The sequence below is a fragment of the Acomys minous genome, assembly GCF_964271855.1.
Source record: "Acomys minous genome assembly, chromosome: 14".
Taxonomy (NCBI): Eukaryota; Metazoa; Chordata; class Mammalia; order Rodentia; family Muridae; genus Acomys; species Acomys minous.
Window position 1 is genome coordinate 100,673,410 of NC_140496.1, and position 15,999 is coordinate 100,689,408.

At 43.5% G+C, this 15,999-nt stretch overlaps 2 protein-coding genes across 11 annotated transcripts in view; both read right to left on the reverse strand.

The window, feature by feature from the left end:
• Positions 1-15,999, reverse strand: part of DNASE2B (deoxyribonuclease 2 beta) — a 103,066-nt gene that overhangs the window by 79,404 nt on the left and 7,663 nt on the right. For all 6 annotated transcript variants that reach the window (XM_084756281.1, XM_084756279.1, XM_084756277.1 and 3 more), the window contains exon 2: positions 3,908-4,019. The gene's annotated coding sequence lies outside the window, so the exon portion shown is untranslated. The remainder of the gene's footprint in view (positions 1-3,907; positions 4,020-15,999) is intronic.
• SAMD13 (sterile alpha motif domain containing 13) overlaps positions 1-15,999 on the reverse strand; it is a 36,336-nt gene that overhangs the window by 12,682 nt on the left and 7,655 nt on the right. For all 5 annotated transcript variants that reach the window (XM_084756290.1, XM_084756288.1, XM_084756289.1 and 2 more), the window contains exon 3: positions 3,908-4,019. In XM_084756290.1, the coding sequence (XP_084612416.1) occupies positions 3,908-4,019 (112 nt within the window). The remainder of the gene's footprint in view (positions 1-3,907; positions 4,020-15,999) is intronic.

Consider the following 15,999-nt stretch of genomic DNA (forward strand, 5'->3'; position numbering starts at 1 on the left):
CCTTTAGGTGACCTTTGTGCTAAAGCCTTCTGTGGGGGCCAAGCAGTGCAGTACAGTGCAGTACTTCAATTCTTCTAGAAGAGCAGTGATAGGGGTTTTCACTGTCGGTGTTATGGGGCATTCAAACATCTAGGCTGCAGGAATCAGCCCTGAAAACAGCGGGCTTCCTAAATCACAGGCAGCTGTGCTGCCCACCGGGGCCTTGTTCTTTCCAAGGGTGCTTTAGTGGTCTCTGTCTCTACACTGCCAAACGACAAGGCAGATCTTGCACTGTTTTATTTGCGATTTTTGGCTGCTGTGACCTAACAACGCGCCTGAAAGGGACATAGCTTTGGTGCTGGAGATGACCTTCAGTGTTCATATCAGCATATGACTAGTGAGTGTTGACTTGCGGGTCATTGCCTAGGATATGCTGCAGGTGACAGGTGGGTGGTAGAGCCGGGTAAGTGTGTTAGAGAACATGCCTCAGTCCCCATGAATCACAGCACGACACAGCATCCCATACTGCCCTAGCCAGTGACACCCTTCCCCACTCTGTAACTCTGTAACGGGAATGGAAATGTCAGGACAGCAGGCAGAATGGAACTGCTGTCAGAGATGAAGCCAGGGGCCACTCCCTGCCCACCTAGTGACCCTTCTAGAACAAAGGAGCTTGGGTTTCAGGACTTGCTCCATCTTCTGGGAATTCGTTTATCAAGCTCCAGAGTTGGCTGACTAGATGCAGTGATATGAGGGATTTCTCAGTGAAATGTTCTGATTTACACCCCAGTCTCTCCAGTGCCAGCATGAGGTCATCCCTGGGAGAAAATGCCACTGCCAGGCCAAGCTCTGTCCCGGCTAATCTCATCGGCAGGGCTGTGTACAGAATCTTAGCCCAGAGAGCACGCTGCCCCCTCACCTGGGATGTCCTAGCAAAAATGCAACCTGGGAAGGCTTCTGGGCTTCTGGGAACCTGGCCAGGAGACCTTTTTATCTGATTCCACCCTCTACCTTTGAAAGCCTTTTACTATATTTAAATTTAATTTTTGAAGACAGCTACTCAATTTCAATGACCCAAATAGACATTATACCGTTAAAAACAAAATAAAATATGTTCTGGATGAATGGCTTATACTTTCCAACCTGGGTTGTTATTTTCCACTAGAATTTTATTACAAAAATTTGCAGACATGAAGAAAACAACTTTTTGTGAATACCTAAAACCTACATCTTAAATTCCACGATGAAAATTTTCTAAACTTGCCAGGCGCGGTGGCTCATGCCTGCAATCCCAGCACTCAGGGGAGGCAGGCAGAGCAGGAGGCAGAGTCAGGTGGATCTCTGTGAGTCCAAGGCTAGCCTGGTCTACAAATTGAGTTGAGGACAGCCAAGGCTATACAGAGAAAGCATGTCTCAAAAAATTATTTTTTCTAAATTGACTTTATTATATAGATTCCTCCAATACTTTAGTTTTTATGGCACTGTTGAATATTCTTGTAGTACTTTTTCTTTTGATATAAAATTTATAGGTCATGTAACATAAAAATATGAATAATTTGCACAAGCTAGTGTATATGCAGTGACTAATGTAGACGCCTCTGGTCCACACCTGTGCAGGACACGTGCCGTGGTTCTTCTCGTCCTGGCTGCGCTGGTTTGAATGCGAATGTCTCCCATAGGCTCAGATAGTAAACACTTGATTCCTATTCTGTGGTGTTGCTTGGGAGAGTTAGGAGGTATGGCCTTGTTGGAGAAAGTGTTGCACCATGGGCAGGTTTTGCAAGCTTACAGTCTCTTCCTACTTCCTGTTTGCTCTCTCTACTTTGTGTGTGTGTGTGTGTGTGTGTGTGTGTGTAGTTCAAGATGTGAGCTCTCAGCTTCCTGCCCCTGCCACCATGCCTGCCACATGCTGCCATGCTTACCCACCATGGTGGACTCTTACCCTTTGGATCCATAAGCCCAAGTAAATTCTTTCTTCTATAAGTTATCCTAACCACTGTGTTTTATCACAACAGAAAAGTAGCTAGTATACTAGCCCTTATTAAGATACACACACACACACACACACACACACACACACACACACACACACATACACACACACGTGCACATGGTCTGTAATTCTAGCCTTTATCAACATACAGAATGTTGGCATCACCAGAAAGTTCCCTCCGCCTATTCACACACAAGCACTGGCTTTTTTGTGTGTGTGTGGTGGTAGTGGGGTGTCTATTGATCTATTTCACCAGTCTGAAAATCTAACTTGGACCCATTTGGCATGAGCTCTGTTGCACAATGCTTATCTTATCTAGTATGTTACTGAGACTCATCTGAACTGCTACATATATCAGGAATTGGTTTTCACTACCGGGTAGTAGCCCATTACATATGCATCCCAGTTTGTACCCTCATTTTGACTACAATTGTATTCCCCGGGTCCCAATTTTTTTTCCTACTATGAAAAAGCTGCTAACAACATTTTTATTTATTTTTTATTTTTTGGTTTTCTCTGTTTAACCTTGGCTGTCCTGAACTCACAGTGTAGACCAGGCTGGCCTCGAACTCACAGCGATCCGCCTGCCTCTGCCTCCCTACATATATATTCTTACAGATATGCTATTATTTTCCTTCGGAAAATACACAGGAGTGAAACTGCTGGATCTTGGCAGGTGTGAGTGTTTCTTTTACACTCTTCTCTGCAATGTAGGATCATCCTGTTTTGCTACACATGCACATTTGTCACCAACTCTCTTTCTAATTTTAATTCTTCTAGTGGGTGTAAAGTCATCTATGCTTCTATTTTGGCAAATTTTCTAAACTAGCAAAAAGCTACATATGTATAAGGATCAAGTTGGAAGGAAATATTGCCTGAAGAGACTGGCACATGTGGCATTTAAAAGGTTATTTTATCTGAATTTTGCTGTGCTAATAAGCTCTGGCGAAGGAATGCAGAATGGAGAGCCAGACATACTCTTCAGCTTCTAATTCTCCCAACTAGATTATGAGACAGTGAAGTTAATGTCCAGATAACTACAGCCTCTGTTGAACGAGGGGTAGGAGCATTGTGCTCTGAAGCATGGCCCACAAGTTCTTCCCCCACCTGCCTCTGGGAGGACCACGCCCATAGGGCTGGCTCAGCCTGTTCACTGGAGTCACAGATCACCCAGGGAACAGATGCCTGCTCTTCCCTGTCTCTAATATCAATCCCTGGGACCCCGAGAAAGAAATTAACTTTTGTGAGCATCCACACTGCGTCAAGAGCTTTAGGGAAAATATGTATATTTTTCCTTTAAATTGTCAGAACAGCAGCCCTGTCAATCAGGCATGAACAACCTCATGTTAAAGATATGAAACAAAGACTTAGAACTTTAAGAACTTGAACCCAAACAGATAGACAGACAGACAGACAGACACACACACACACACATACACACATACACACACACACACACAGAGTCAGAAACACACACATAGACAGACAGATGCACATGCGCAGGAACCTGAACTTGTCTCTGCACCCTGGGCTCTACCTTGATGAGCACCTGCAAAGCAAATCACTGGGGCTAGACAGTCCCCTGGGACCTAGAGGCAGCCACAGTGGAAAATGCTGTGTGTGTCCCTTGGGAGTCTGTCTCCTCTCTTTCCTGCTGCCTGCTTCCTCCTTTGTAGAGAAGACAGGCCTGATTCCCTCCACCTGTGAGCGTGGTCAGTCCTTCAGAGGGCTCCAGTGGAAACAAGTCTCGCCTGCCTCTCTGCAGCTGCAGCCTCTAGCTTCCCTCTTGCAGAGAGGAACCCCAGCTCCAACACCCCTGATGCTCCTGCTAGCCATCTCGGTGCCTCTGTACCCCACCTCTGCTCTATGGTCTCCCTCTTGATTCCTTTCCCGGTTGTAGGAGGGAGGGAACCGTGCTTCTCCGGTCTGCGTTACCTGTTCCTGAAAAGCATTGGCTTGCTCCTCAAATCCTGCTGTTCGGAAGTAATTGACAACGTCCATCACAGCCCAGTCTGCAGGATCGGGAGGCCTCCCATTTTCCATGGAACTGCAAGACACAAACCCAAGCTGTCAGAGCTGGCATGGATGCAGGTGTGTGCACAGGCTCACTGTCCTGCTTCCCAGGGCCAGTCTGAGCCTGGTGCTCACTTCCCTCAGGGCCTATGCCAGCCAGCCTACCCAAGAAGGACTCATGCTGTGTCTAATGTGTCCTGGGTTCTTGTGATCGTTACTCATACGGGATTGGTGAATGCTGTCTTAGCAAAGTATCTGACCTTTAATAAACATGATTCCCACCAATACTTTGTTTTAAGCCAGAGACATTTAGAGTGGTCTGCTCTTTTTGGTGGGCCATATGTTTACTGTAATTTCTGTATGACTATGTCCTGTGCAATGCAACTCAAAACGCCATTCCTTGATAGACCGTGCTTCTCTGTTACATTCTGTCTCAGCCTCTTATGAAACTTTACCATTCCTGCCAGGTCAAGGGTCACCCTCTGCTCTAAGGTCCTTCCTGGCACCACTAGGGAAGCACTTAACTATAATCTGCTCTGAGACCCAGTACTCCACTCTAATTACCATTGTAGCACCTTCCAAGGTGGGTTAAAGGCTGTTTTTTGGACTCAAGTGAGAGATGTGGACCAAAGATACACACGTGAGCCTGGGCTGCGTTATTCCGAGTGTCAAGCGTGTGCTTAAGGAAAGCCAGCCCACACTGTCCAAAGTGAACACAGTGGTTAAGTAGATGTCAGTCAGGCATCTGCTTGCGAGGCCCAGGGAACCAGGTTTAGAAAGGAAGGATAAAAGCACAGTGGGGAAAGAGAAGGAGTGCTCAGCAGGGCCTGGGACTCTGCCTCTTACAGACTCATTTCAGAGTATCTGTCTATGCCTCACGCAAGGCAGGAGTCCACTCATGCAAGTCCACTGAGCACATTGGTTCTCTGATTAACTCCTTCAGAGGCTTCCTGTTTCTGTGGTAAATTCCCATGAGCTTAACGGAAATCCTTCAGGCCAAAGCCCTCCACCTCTCCTACCAGGGATACATTTGGGAACAAAAGACCCTATGTGCCTCCCAGTGTTCTGAGTGGGCATCGAGCAATGGCATTCTGCAGATGTACAGCTAGGACTGACACGAACACTGTGCTGTGACAGGTCAGACCTAGGATGTTTCGTCTGAAGCAAGGTGTAAACGGCCATCAGAAATTAACTGCATAAAGAACCCGGGTGAAGATTACTCTAAACTCTGCGGCAGGGATGAAGTCAGCCAAGGAGCCATGACAGTCCAGACTTTTGCTAAGAGAAGCAGGAAGTTGGTGAATGGCCTTATGGGAAGGAAGTGACCCAGTTAGAGCCACATTCAGAAGAATATTGGAGAGGAGTGAGAAGGAGAGACGGAGTGTGAATGAGAAACGTACTGCAGGCATCTCTGAGCTCAGGCTCTCAGGCTAGAGTAGTGGCTATACGAAAGGGAGCCACATGGATGAAGTAGTACTCAATGGGAAAATCAGCATGGCTCAGTGGTGCACTAGACATGGGGAAGGAAGGGAAGGGAACAGCCAGGAAACTGAATGGGTGGATGTGGTATCTTCACTGGGACAGCACCCCTGGGCTTTTGTCACTTGATGGCTTAATGGGTCTGAAGCTCAGAGCAGAGATGGGAGCTGGAGGACATGTGGGGTCAGTGATGATAACCAAAACCTCCATCGTGGTGGGAAGACTGCGGTTCTGGAATTAGGCTGTTCAACATTCAGTGCAAGCTGAAAAGGTGTTTGCTGTTGCTAGGACAAAATGCCTGAGCTTTGAGGGACCCCAATAAGTCTCCACACATCTAAATGACCAGAAGCTAGACCTAGTGTTTCACTCACAGCAAGAAACACAACTACAACTACAAACAATGACCACCACAACAAAACACCAACCAACCAAATACACAAGCCAACCAAATTCCGTTCTTAAAGAAAGCGGAGCAGGTAGCTGACCGATGGATGGACGTGTGACTGCTCATCTCTCAGTGGTACTTAATTTGAAAACACTTAAGAGCCGATGCACACTGGCTGAAAGAGTTTCTTTTCTGAGTTTAGCCTGAACCGGTAAACAGTGTGCGCCTGGGTCTTAGAGTTTCTATTCGTGTGGAGAAATGCCATGACCAAAAGCATCATGGGGAGGAAAGGGTTCATTTGGCTAACACTTGTACATCATAGGGAAGTCCGGGCAGGACCCAAAGCTGAGCCACAGAGGAGTGATGAGTTCAGCTTGCTCCTCCGTGGCTTACTGAGGTTTGTTTTGGTTGGTTTTAGATCCTGGGACCACCTGCCTAGGGGTAGTGCCACTTGTAATGCCCTTCCCATATCAACCGTTAGTCAAGAAATGACCATGGACTTGCCTGCAGCCTAATCTCAATTGTTGTTTCCTCTTCTCAGATAACTGCAGCTGGTACCAAACTAACAAAACAAACCAACCCAACAACAAACCAACCATAACAGCCTTGTATTTTGCTCATACGACTTCCTACCACTTAACAAGCGATGTGCACTGAGGGGAGGCACTCATTTTCAGCCTAAGATTGTCAGGCACTAACTATACATTTTTATACCAGTGCGACCAGGGGGTGTGGGGGGTGATCCATGTGCTGAGCTTTGCCATCATTCTGGTAAAATAAACAAGTGTGATCTGACATAGGAATCTTTCCAAGATTCTGCCTTCCTTCCCTCAGTTGATCGTGATAGGTAGGAGCTTGCCATTCTAACAAATCTGTTAGGCTTCCTAATCACCTCACTTCTAGCAACAAGCAGAGTCCCGCTGAGCAGACTTTTAAGTACCCAGGAAATACCTGAGTCCACACTTCCTGTGGTTGACTTCAAGTAGCCACTTGTCTTCATAAAGAATGGCCATGTGATCCTGATAACTGTGAGCTACAGTAAGCTTTTAGAGGGGAGGCTCTCTGGATTCCCAGTGGGTTGCTGTGACATCATCACTCTCACAATTCTGAGATGCCTTTGACCATTTGAACTGCTTTAGAAAAAAAAAAAAAAGGCCAGCAAAATTGCTGGTGGTGTGCTACAAGTTTCCCGCAATGTGGAACTTTCTCACAGGCAGGCTGAGGCAATTTAGACAAAAATAACAGTACAGGACCACTCATGTCCTAAGAAGAAAGACATGTTCAGCTTCATTACTGGCATCTCTCACACTCTGTGTGGGAGGACACACAAAGACTTGTCATGTGGATTTACTACAGGATATGATACCCTTGTCATGGGCTACAAAAGGTCAGTCTTCCACCCCCATCTGAACTGGAAACTTAAACCCACTCAGAACGGGGAAGGAGCTCACCCCACCTAGTGCTGTATGACAGACCAACCCCCGGATTAGACTCAGACATTTTCTACTGCAAACTGAAGCTCTTCCCATGGTACTTAGCACTCATCCAACTATTGATTGGCTGTTATGGTCTTCTCACTATTGCACCAAATGCAAGGATGAAGGACAGAGAGTGCACAGTTGTCCCTGGAGAAGTGCTGATCTTGTGAGGGAAAATAGAGTTAGAGACAGCCAAGTAATGCTAGAACTGAGGGGTAAGCATAGTGCTAATTAGGAGACGCGCAGCAGAGGCCAGTTAGCTGTCCGGCCTGAACGGTTGATGACTGGGAGCTTTAAGAGATAATTCTTACTCTAAGCACTTGGTTGCCAAGCTAGGCCTCCAGACAAGGAAGGGTCTGCTGGGCCCCCAGTGACTTCAGCAACAGGTCCAGGGACATCACTGCCTGGCTCCAGGCAGCATTAAGGGATGTGGAGAAGCAGGACTCTAGACACTGGGTAAGTTTAGAGCGTGGATCTACATGACTCTCTGCTTGCTGGAAGTTATTATGTCTGCTTCAATGATATTTTGGTGCCAAACTGATATAAACTTTATTCCATTATAAATGGCCTATTCTCATTCTCCACAGTAGAGTGGAGAGTGGGGTATGACTTTCTCACATACTCTGGTGCCTCACCTTTGACCATGTCCCCTGGAGGGGGAGACCTGGTGGCACTCAGAGGAAGGACAGCAGGTTACCAAGAAGAGACTTGATACCCTATGAACATATAGAGGGGGAGGTAATCCCCCTCAGGAACAGTCATAGGGGAGGGGAGTAAGGGGAAAATGGGAGGGAGGGAAGAATGGGAGGATACAAGGGATGGGATAACCATTGAGATGTAACAAGAATAAATGAATAAAATATTAAAAAAAATAAATGGCCTGTTCTCTTCACGTGTTGTCAAAAGTACACACCTGATGCCAGCAGGAATTTAAATGGCACTGTTCAACATACTTCTGAGATGGCGGATCCACTGTGACCCTAGGTCTGCATTGATGAAATGAGAAAGAAGGGTGCCATGGTCTCTTTGATAATTAATATTTACTATCACAGTGGAGCCTTTCTTTGAAAACGCATATGAACTTGGTAAATTTATGAATACTTTATAGGCACGATTCTTCAAAAATGTATATGAATCTTATGCTTCATACAAAATATTATGAAGAAAATAAGTAGCAAAATGTAGCTTTAATTTTCTTACGTTCTCAAGTTTCCATTCACCCTTTTAGTCCATGAGCATATGGCTAGAAATGCCATGTAGCAGTATAAATTATACCATGAGTGAATAATACACAATAGAAAATATTCTCTCTTAATGAAATAATTCACTTTTAAGAAGAGGTAAAGATACAATAATCATGTTAGATACTCAATAAATGGAAAACTGGCATATATGTAAATTCACTTAGCTGTTACTATGAACTTTTTCATATTCACATAATACTAATTATGTGAGGCTGCTGTGCTGCCCACTGCACTGACTGGACAATACATTATAATTTTAGTGCTGGCAGAAAGAGTCTCCACTCGTCTTTCTACAGAGACCGGCAAAAACAGCAGAAACACTCCCAGAATCTAGCTCACGTGTGTTTCATGGTGTTTATGATTTATAAACAACTTCCTGGCCAGAGCAGGAAGGAAGGCTGTGATGGCTGCTGATCTTCACTGTCAATCTGCACACTTCTGGGAATGTTGGTGAGGGTGTTCACTCACACACTTTCTCACACACACACACACAGACACACACACACACAGACACACACACACAGACACACACACACACACACACACACACACACACACACACACACACACACGCAGCATGGGGGGGAGGGTGGGGGGTGAGCGCTCCTCTAGTGAATTCTAACTAATACAATAACGTTTATTTTGATAGCCCCTTAAGTGTGTTGCAAATCCACCCTGAAACAATTCGGTGGGGCGAAGAACAATGGAAATAGGATGTTCTCATGCCTGGTAATTTGATAAAGAAAACTAGTGCCAGGAAATGGAGTTGTCACGACACGTTTACTTGGGCATTTGAATTAGAATGTTGGGATTGGTTTGTGGGAAGAACTTGAAAACATGTGGAGGTAGAGGATGGAGGGGTGCTAGGGTGCCCCAAGAAGAGGTTGATGGAGAATCAGAAAGCCAGGGAGCCAAGAAAGCTCAGCTAGTAAATGCCTGACCATAAGGTGTCAGGAATGAGAACTTTAATGAATTGGTTAGTGGCCTTGAGGTTATACTCTGGCAAAGCATTTGTCCGTATCTTGTCTGTGCCTTGAGACTCTATGGGAGGCTGAGCTGAAAGGAGGGCATTGTCTAGCTACTTAGCATCAACGCTAGTGTAGGTTCTGATTTACAAGTAAGAGCCACAGTGACGACTGGGAGCAAAGGCAGAGCAGGCCAATTTTGAAAGACTTGTACTTTGTCCAGAAAAGGTGTGTGTTCAATGTTGGGACCAAAGAAATTATAGTTGTTAGAGACCTGTCACTAAAACGAAGCCAGGGACTTTGCCCTGACAATAAGGAAGAAGCCTTGAGGACACTAAATGAAAACAAGATTCCTACCCATTATGTATGGCCACTGGCACAAAATGTACATTCACCCAACAGACTTTCCCTTGCCAAGAGCGTAACTCTAGGGCAACCCATTTGCACCAGGGTATGCAGTGAACAGTTTCCACGAGATTCGGCCATGCAAAAGCCACAGCAGTCGCAGTCTGAGAGACCTGGCTGCTTCTTGAGCTGGAGGCCAACTCTGATGTCACCGTTGCCTTATTGGTTTGGCAGGCATGTAGAATGTAATACCTTTTTAGACTCACGGAACCTTCTGGAGAGCAGGAAGTGGGCAGCAGCATTGGATTCCCCCTGGGCAACTGAAGAGAGGAACTACAGGAAACCATGAGAGTACATCTGAAGATGCAAGGGAGGCCCCAAGAAGTTGATGAATGTCTCCAGTAAACATGAGTGTCTGGCAGGAAGAACTGCAGTCGGCCAGGGCTACAAGCTCAAGGGGTGGGGCATATGGCCTGTACTGGCAAGACCACGGGGCATGGCTGCGTGAGCCTTGCACCGTACATCCTTCTATCCTGAACAAGCTACAGACTTGATGTTTGCCTGCTGGGCTTTGGTCTTCCTTTGGTTTCCAAAAATCTCCAAGAATCTCATTTTTTAACTAGGAATGTTTCCTAGGCAACTGTATATTATAAGAATATAAATTTTAGGTTATGTTTCCAGGAGCGAGCCTCAGAGGAAACTTTGGGCTTAACCTTTTGAACAGTGTTGGAACTATTAATACTAAGGGTCTTCTTGGCATTTGACTAGGTGCATCTTGGATCATGAGAAGGCTGGGATCCTCTGGGAACAAGAGTGGTGAGGTTTGGTGTGACGCACACTTGTCCCCAGGGGCTCATGTAACGGTGACTGGCTCATTAAAGTCCACTGATGGACCCATAGTGTGATGGCACTATTGGCAGGTGATTGTGCTAAAGGTGGGGCCTAGTCACAGGAAATAGGTCATGGGGGCTGGGGATGGGGGTGTCACAGAAAGTTAAACTTGCTCTACATCCTTTCTATTCCTGCTTAGCCACCATTGGGCACGTTCTCACCACCATGATGGTATGTCACACCTCATGTAGAAGCTGACTGGCTAAAACCTCTGAGATACATGAGCACAAATAAACTCCGCCTCTTTTTAAGTTTGCATCTACACTGTGGGTAAATATAATGTATGTGAATTTCACATCTCTCTCTCTCTCTCTCTCTTTTTAAAATGATTACATCTCTCCTTTAATTTAGGAGATGAAAAGCACTTTAGATCCTGGCTAATGGTTAGGGTGATATATCTGTCACACTGCTATTTCTAAACATCACTTATTTTTACACTCAGAAATGTACTCTAATTTTGTACTGCCTTTATTTTTATGAGTTATTTTTAAATCAAATTACTCCTTGCCCATGTTTTAAAATAGCCTTTGGCCAAAAGTAATTTAACTCTAATTCTAATATATTAATATTGCTCTCTTTGCTTACGAAAAACCTAAGAACTAAGCAACAACAAGATTCAGCACTGTCTCTAGCCCCCACTCCCATCATATCAACATGCAGAGATCTGGCTAAACGCTGAGCCAGGAAAAGACAAGAACAGCTCAAAGGTTCTTGACAGGATATTCTTTCATTTAAAAATTATTAAGATAAATAAAGGTTGAGTGCATTTAGTTGCAGCACACCCAAGTGATGAGAGCTCTGGGAAGCAAATAACTTGGCAAACTTTCTGTCTATTCCGAGTTGTCTTCGCGGAGCAGTTAAGATTTGAATCAAACATGGTCTCGACTTGAACAGAAATTAAACAGACAACAGCCTCGCCTTCCCTGTGTCCACGGCTTCACTTCTGTCGCTTGAATCGCCCTCTCTGTTTTATATCTGGGCACTGAGGGCTCTGCTCACTTGTTTAAAGTAGCAGCTAAATGCCTTCTTCTGAGTAGCTCCAGTCAAAGTCTAATTCCAATTAGTGCTTAATAAACTTTAACTGGTCCATGACGAGACAGACACTTGATGAACATTGGAAACCCACAGCCTAGTAGAAAAGACAACAGCAAATCAGTATCTTTGGAGCTGGCTAGGTATGTGATTACACCTTTTCCAACAGTAAATTATATGAAATCCAAATGCACATATAACAAGAAAAAATTTGTGTTCCACTTGAGATACATAAAAAGGAAAACTACACAATGGGTATAAAAATCATGGCATAAAACGTAGAATATCCTAATAATGTTATGTTGATAACATGTTAAAGTAACATTTTTGATAGCTACATAAGATACATTACTGAAATTTGTTTCATCTGATTCACAAATGAACTCTAGAAAAATTTAAATTAAATAGGCGGCTCAAAATTTATTTTTATGGCAGATACCACAGATATATATCTGTATATATATGATATATACAGTATTGGCAAGAAAATAATAATAAACTGTTTTCCAAAGGCATCTACATTCTTAAGTATTATCTTAGAAATCCACACCCTTTATAATGACTGGTATTTTCATCTCTTTTTTTTGAACTAATGTAGTATTTATTATATTTTAACACATATTTACTACATTTTTACTATATATAATATATATTCTAAGATAAGTATTTTACCTTTACTTCTAAATACATCTTTGGTTATTATCAAGATTAATTTAAGTATTTTTAAATTTTAATTTTTACATAATTCCCAAATTATAGCTTTTTTGACATATTTATATTATTATACATAAATTTAAAAAACCACACCCAGAAAGAGGAATCACGAAACAATCAGGAATTATATAAATGTTACATTCATGTGTTTTGGCTAGTTGTATTTGGCAGCCTTGCAGAAAACATCTTTGCTATCTTGGTGAGTCTAAAATTCTGAATGAAAATCAATATCTATCATATTTCATCTCTATCGACTTAAGACATCTATCTAGAAAAAAAAAATCTTAACCCCTAAACAACTAAGCTTAATTCTAAGACTAAGCTATTTTCATATTTTTAAACATTCGCTAAGTGAATGAGTTTGTGACTGTGAGTTGATTTGCATTTTCTTTGTCACTGGAACTGAGTGCCTCTTCACATGCTAACTGGCCAAGTAAAGGCTATCTCCTGTGGGATGTGTGTGTGCTCCTGTCTGGGCTATTTTTCTGTTATGGTATGGATGTGTGGTGGGATGTGCGCTCCTGTCTGCGGTATTTTTCTGTTATGCTATGGATATGCTTTTACTGTTGAAGGGCATAAACACCAGACCCGCTTCCTCTTGGCCCTCAGAGAGCACAAGTGGAGTCGGAGCTGTGGCTGTCGTCTTGCTGACATCTTATTGATGCAGACGCAAGATAACCAAAATCTACACAGGGACCCATATTAGGAATCTAGGAGTTCCGTGGCTCAGTCTGGGGGATCTCAGCATGACTGAAGCAGGAAAGCGAACTCTGCAGTGTGTCCAGGACTGTTGAGGTATCATATGAGAATGTCCTCTCAGATATGCATGATGACAATGTCTTAAAATATCAAGTCTGTGTCTTAGCATGTATCGTTGCTCGTTTAGGTCAATAACTCTGAAAAGCAAGGGCCTGAAATTGGAGTTTCACTCTTCCGTGTATTCTCTTGTAGCCACGACAAAGAACCCAGTTCACCTTTGAGACAAGTCTGCTCCAAAGCGCCTACACCCAGACTCACTCCGGCTACGGGACTGGGTAAAAGGCTGCTGTAACTCAGAACCTGTCTCGGATGAAAACGAGCTGTCTTGGATTCCAAACAGCTAGGTTCAGATCCCAGACTTGCCATTCTCCTCTGTGATTTTTGAAATAAAAATCTATCTCACATAGCAACTTTTCTGACCTCTGGCTAGTCATTTTAAATGCTGTAATATATTTAAATAATATTTATGAAGCCAGCGCAAGGCATACTCACAGTAGGTAGGCATGCTCACAGTAGGTAGGCATGCTCACAGTAGGTACTGTGTATTGTGATGCTTTCTGACTCGGAGCACAATAACTGTCATTGCAGTTCACTGCATATGTAATTCATTACACACATATTTTCTTTTGATCCTTGCAACTCTCAATCTCCTCTTTATTGCCAAGAGAATCAAAGCAGGGATCAATTAAGTTTGTGTGATTCTTCTGATAGCTAAGAAGCAAAAGCAAGGAGAACTCCAAGGGTTCTGAACATATGACTCAATATAATGTCTCAAGTGCAACCTTCGATGTCAGGCATGCTGGGCTCTGGTTTCCTAATCTGGGTTGAGAGTGTTCCATTTTTCCTTAAAGAAGACATATCTTTTCTTCTGAATTTTTTCATTGGCACAAAGTGTTTGTTTTTTTAAAAAATAATTTCAGACTTAGAGGAAACTAAAGAACAGTGCAAATATCACATATATCTTTTACCTAGATTCCCCATTTGTTAATATTTTATGGTATTTACTTTATTATTCCTCTTCCTTCCCTCTTTCTTCTATAATATATAAAGCAAGAAGCAAAAAAGGAAGGCAAAAGAATTCTCTGGATTGAAATATTTTTTTAATTTATGGTCCTTTTACAGTGTTAAGCAGACGGGACCAGCACAAGAGATGTAAATGAGTCACAATGCCTAGAAGTGACATCTCACATGTCCTTGTGCACAGGTTAGCTTAGAATGGCTGGCTGCCGGTTCTCAGTGAGGGACGGGCAGCATCCAGAGGCATGCTTGCTTGCCACGATGGAGATGAGGTAGGATGGAGACTCAAAAGCAGGGGCTGCAGAGGCTGCCAAGCAACTTACAACACGTAGCCACATCTTTAGAACTTTATGTTTCGTGCCTTCCGAGAGTCTACACTACAACCCAACTCTCCCCGTCTCCAGGGTTACAGAGCTACCTGTGGCCACAAAGATCAGATGGGATGCCTACTTCTAGTCAGGGTGGAGGCCATGCTTACTCTTCTACTCTTATAAAAGAACTGAATAAACAGGCAAAATATATAAAGGAAGTAACAAGGGGCTCAAAACACTAGTCATAGTCACTAAAAGATCATTACCTTGGGCTGGAGAGATGGCTCAGAGCTTAAGGGCACTGACTGCTCCTCCAGAGATCCTGAATTCAGGTCCCAGCCACCACATGGTGGCTCACAACTATCTATAATGAGATCTGGTGCCCTCCTCTGGCCTGCATGTGTACATGCAGGCAGAGCACTGTATACATAACAATAAATAAATCTAAAAAAAAGATAATGACTCTGAAAAAAGGGAAAGACTCAGGTCCTGGAGAAGGTTTTCAGCGTGCACTCTTGACAGTTAGGAGAAGAGAAAGATATGTAGAGACTAACTCAAAAAATCTGCACAGCATATCCCTGAAGTGCTCAGCAGATTTCTCACAAACATCTCTGTAGAACTTACCTGAGGCTGAGGCAAAAAAAAAAACAACAAACAAACAAACAAACAAACAAACAAAAACAAAAAAAGAAAACCCAAAAAACAAACAACAACAACAACAAAAACCAGAAGTACTTAGAGGGGGAAAAAATTGGAGATCATGCATGGACAAAAATAGTGCCTTTTTTCACCCGACAGAGAAGAAAATCTCGTAACTCAGGACCACCGGGATAGAAGAAAGGAGGGTCTTGTCTCAGCAAAAGGCCAGGAAATAGCCTTGGATCAAATGCAGCTCTGGGCTGGGCACGATGGCACACACCTTTAATCCCAGCACTTGGGAGGCAGAGGTAGACAATTGCTGTGAGATCCAGGTCAGCCTGGTCTACAAAGCAAGTCCAGGACAGCCAAAGCTACAGAGAAACTCTATCTCAAAAACCAAACCAAACTAAACCAACCAAAAAAAAAAAAAAAAAAAAAAAAAAAACCAAACCCAACAAACAAAAACAACAACAAAAATGCAGCTTTAGTACTGGAATAATAAAACTTTGAAGAGAAACTTGAAACAGTTTTCAAGAGAACAGAACCCTGGAACTTACATCAAGCAATTATGGAACTTTAAGAAAATCCAGCACCCAACGGAGTAAAATTCAAGCTGCCTACTATACAATCAAAAATGACCACATACTGTGTCAGTTCTTCCCAAACCAATTTATGCGAATACTAATTAAAATGTCAGTAGGTTTTGTCAATGTAAATGCCACCAGATTTCTTTTTTGGGGGGAGGGAAGTGTTGG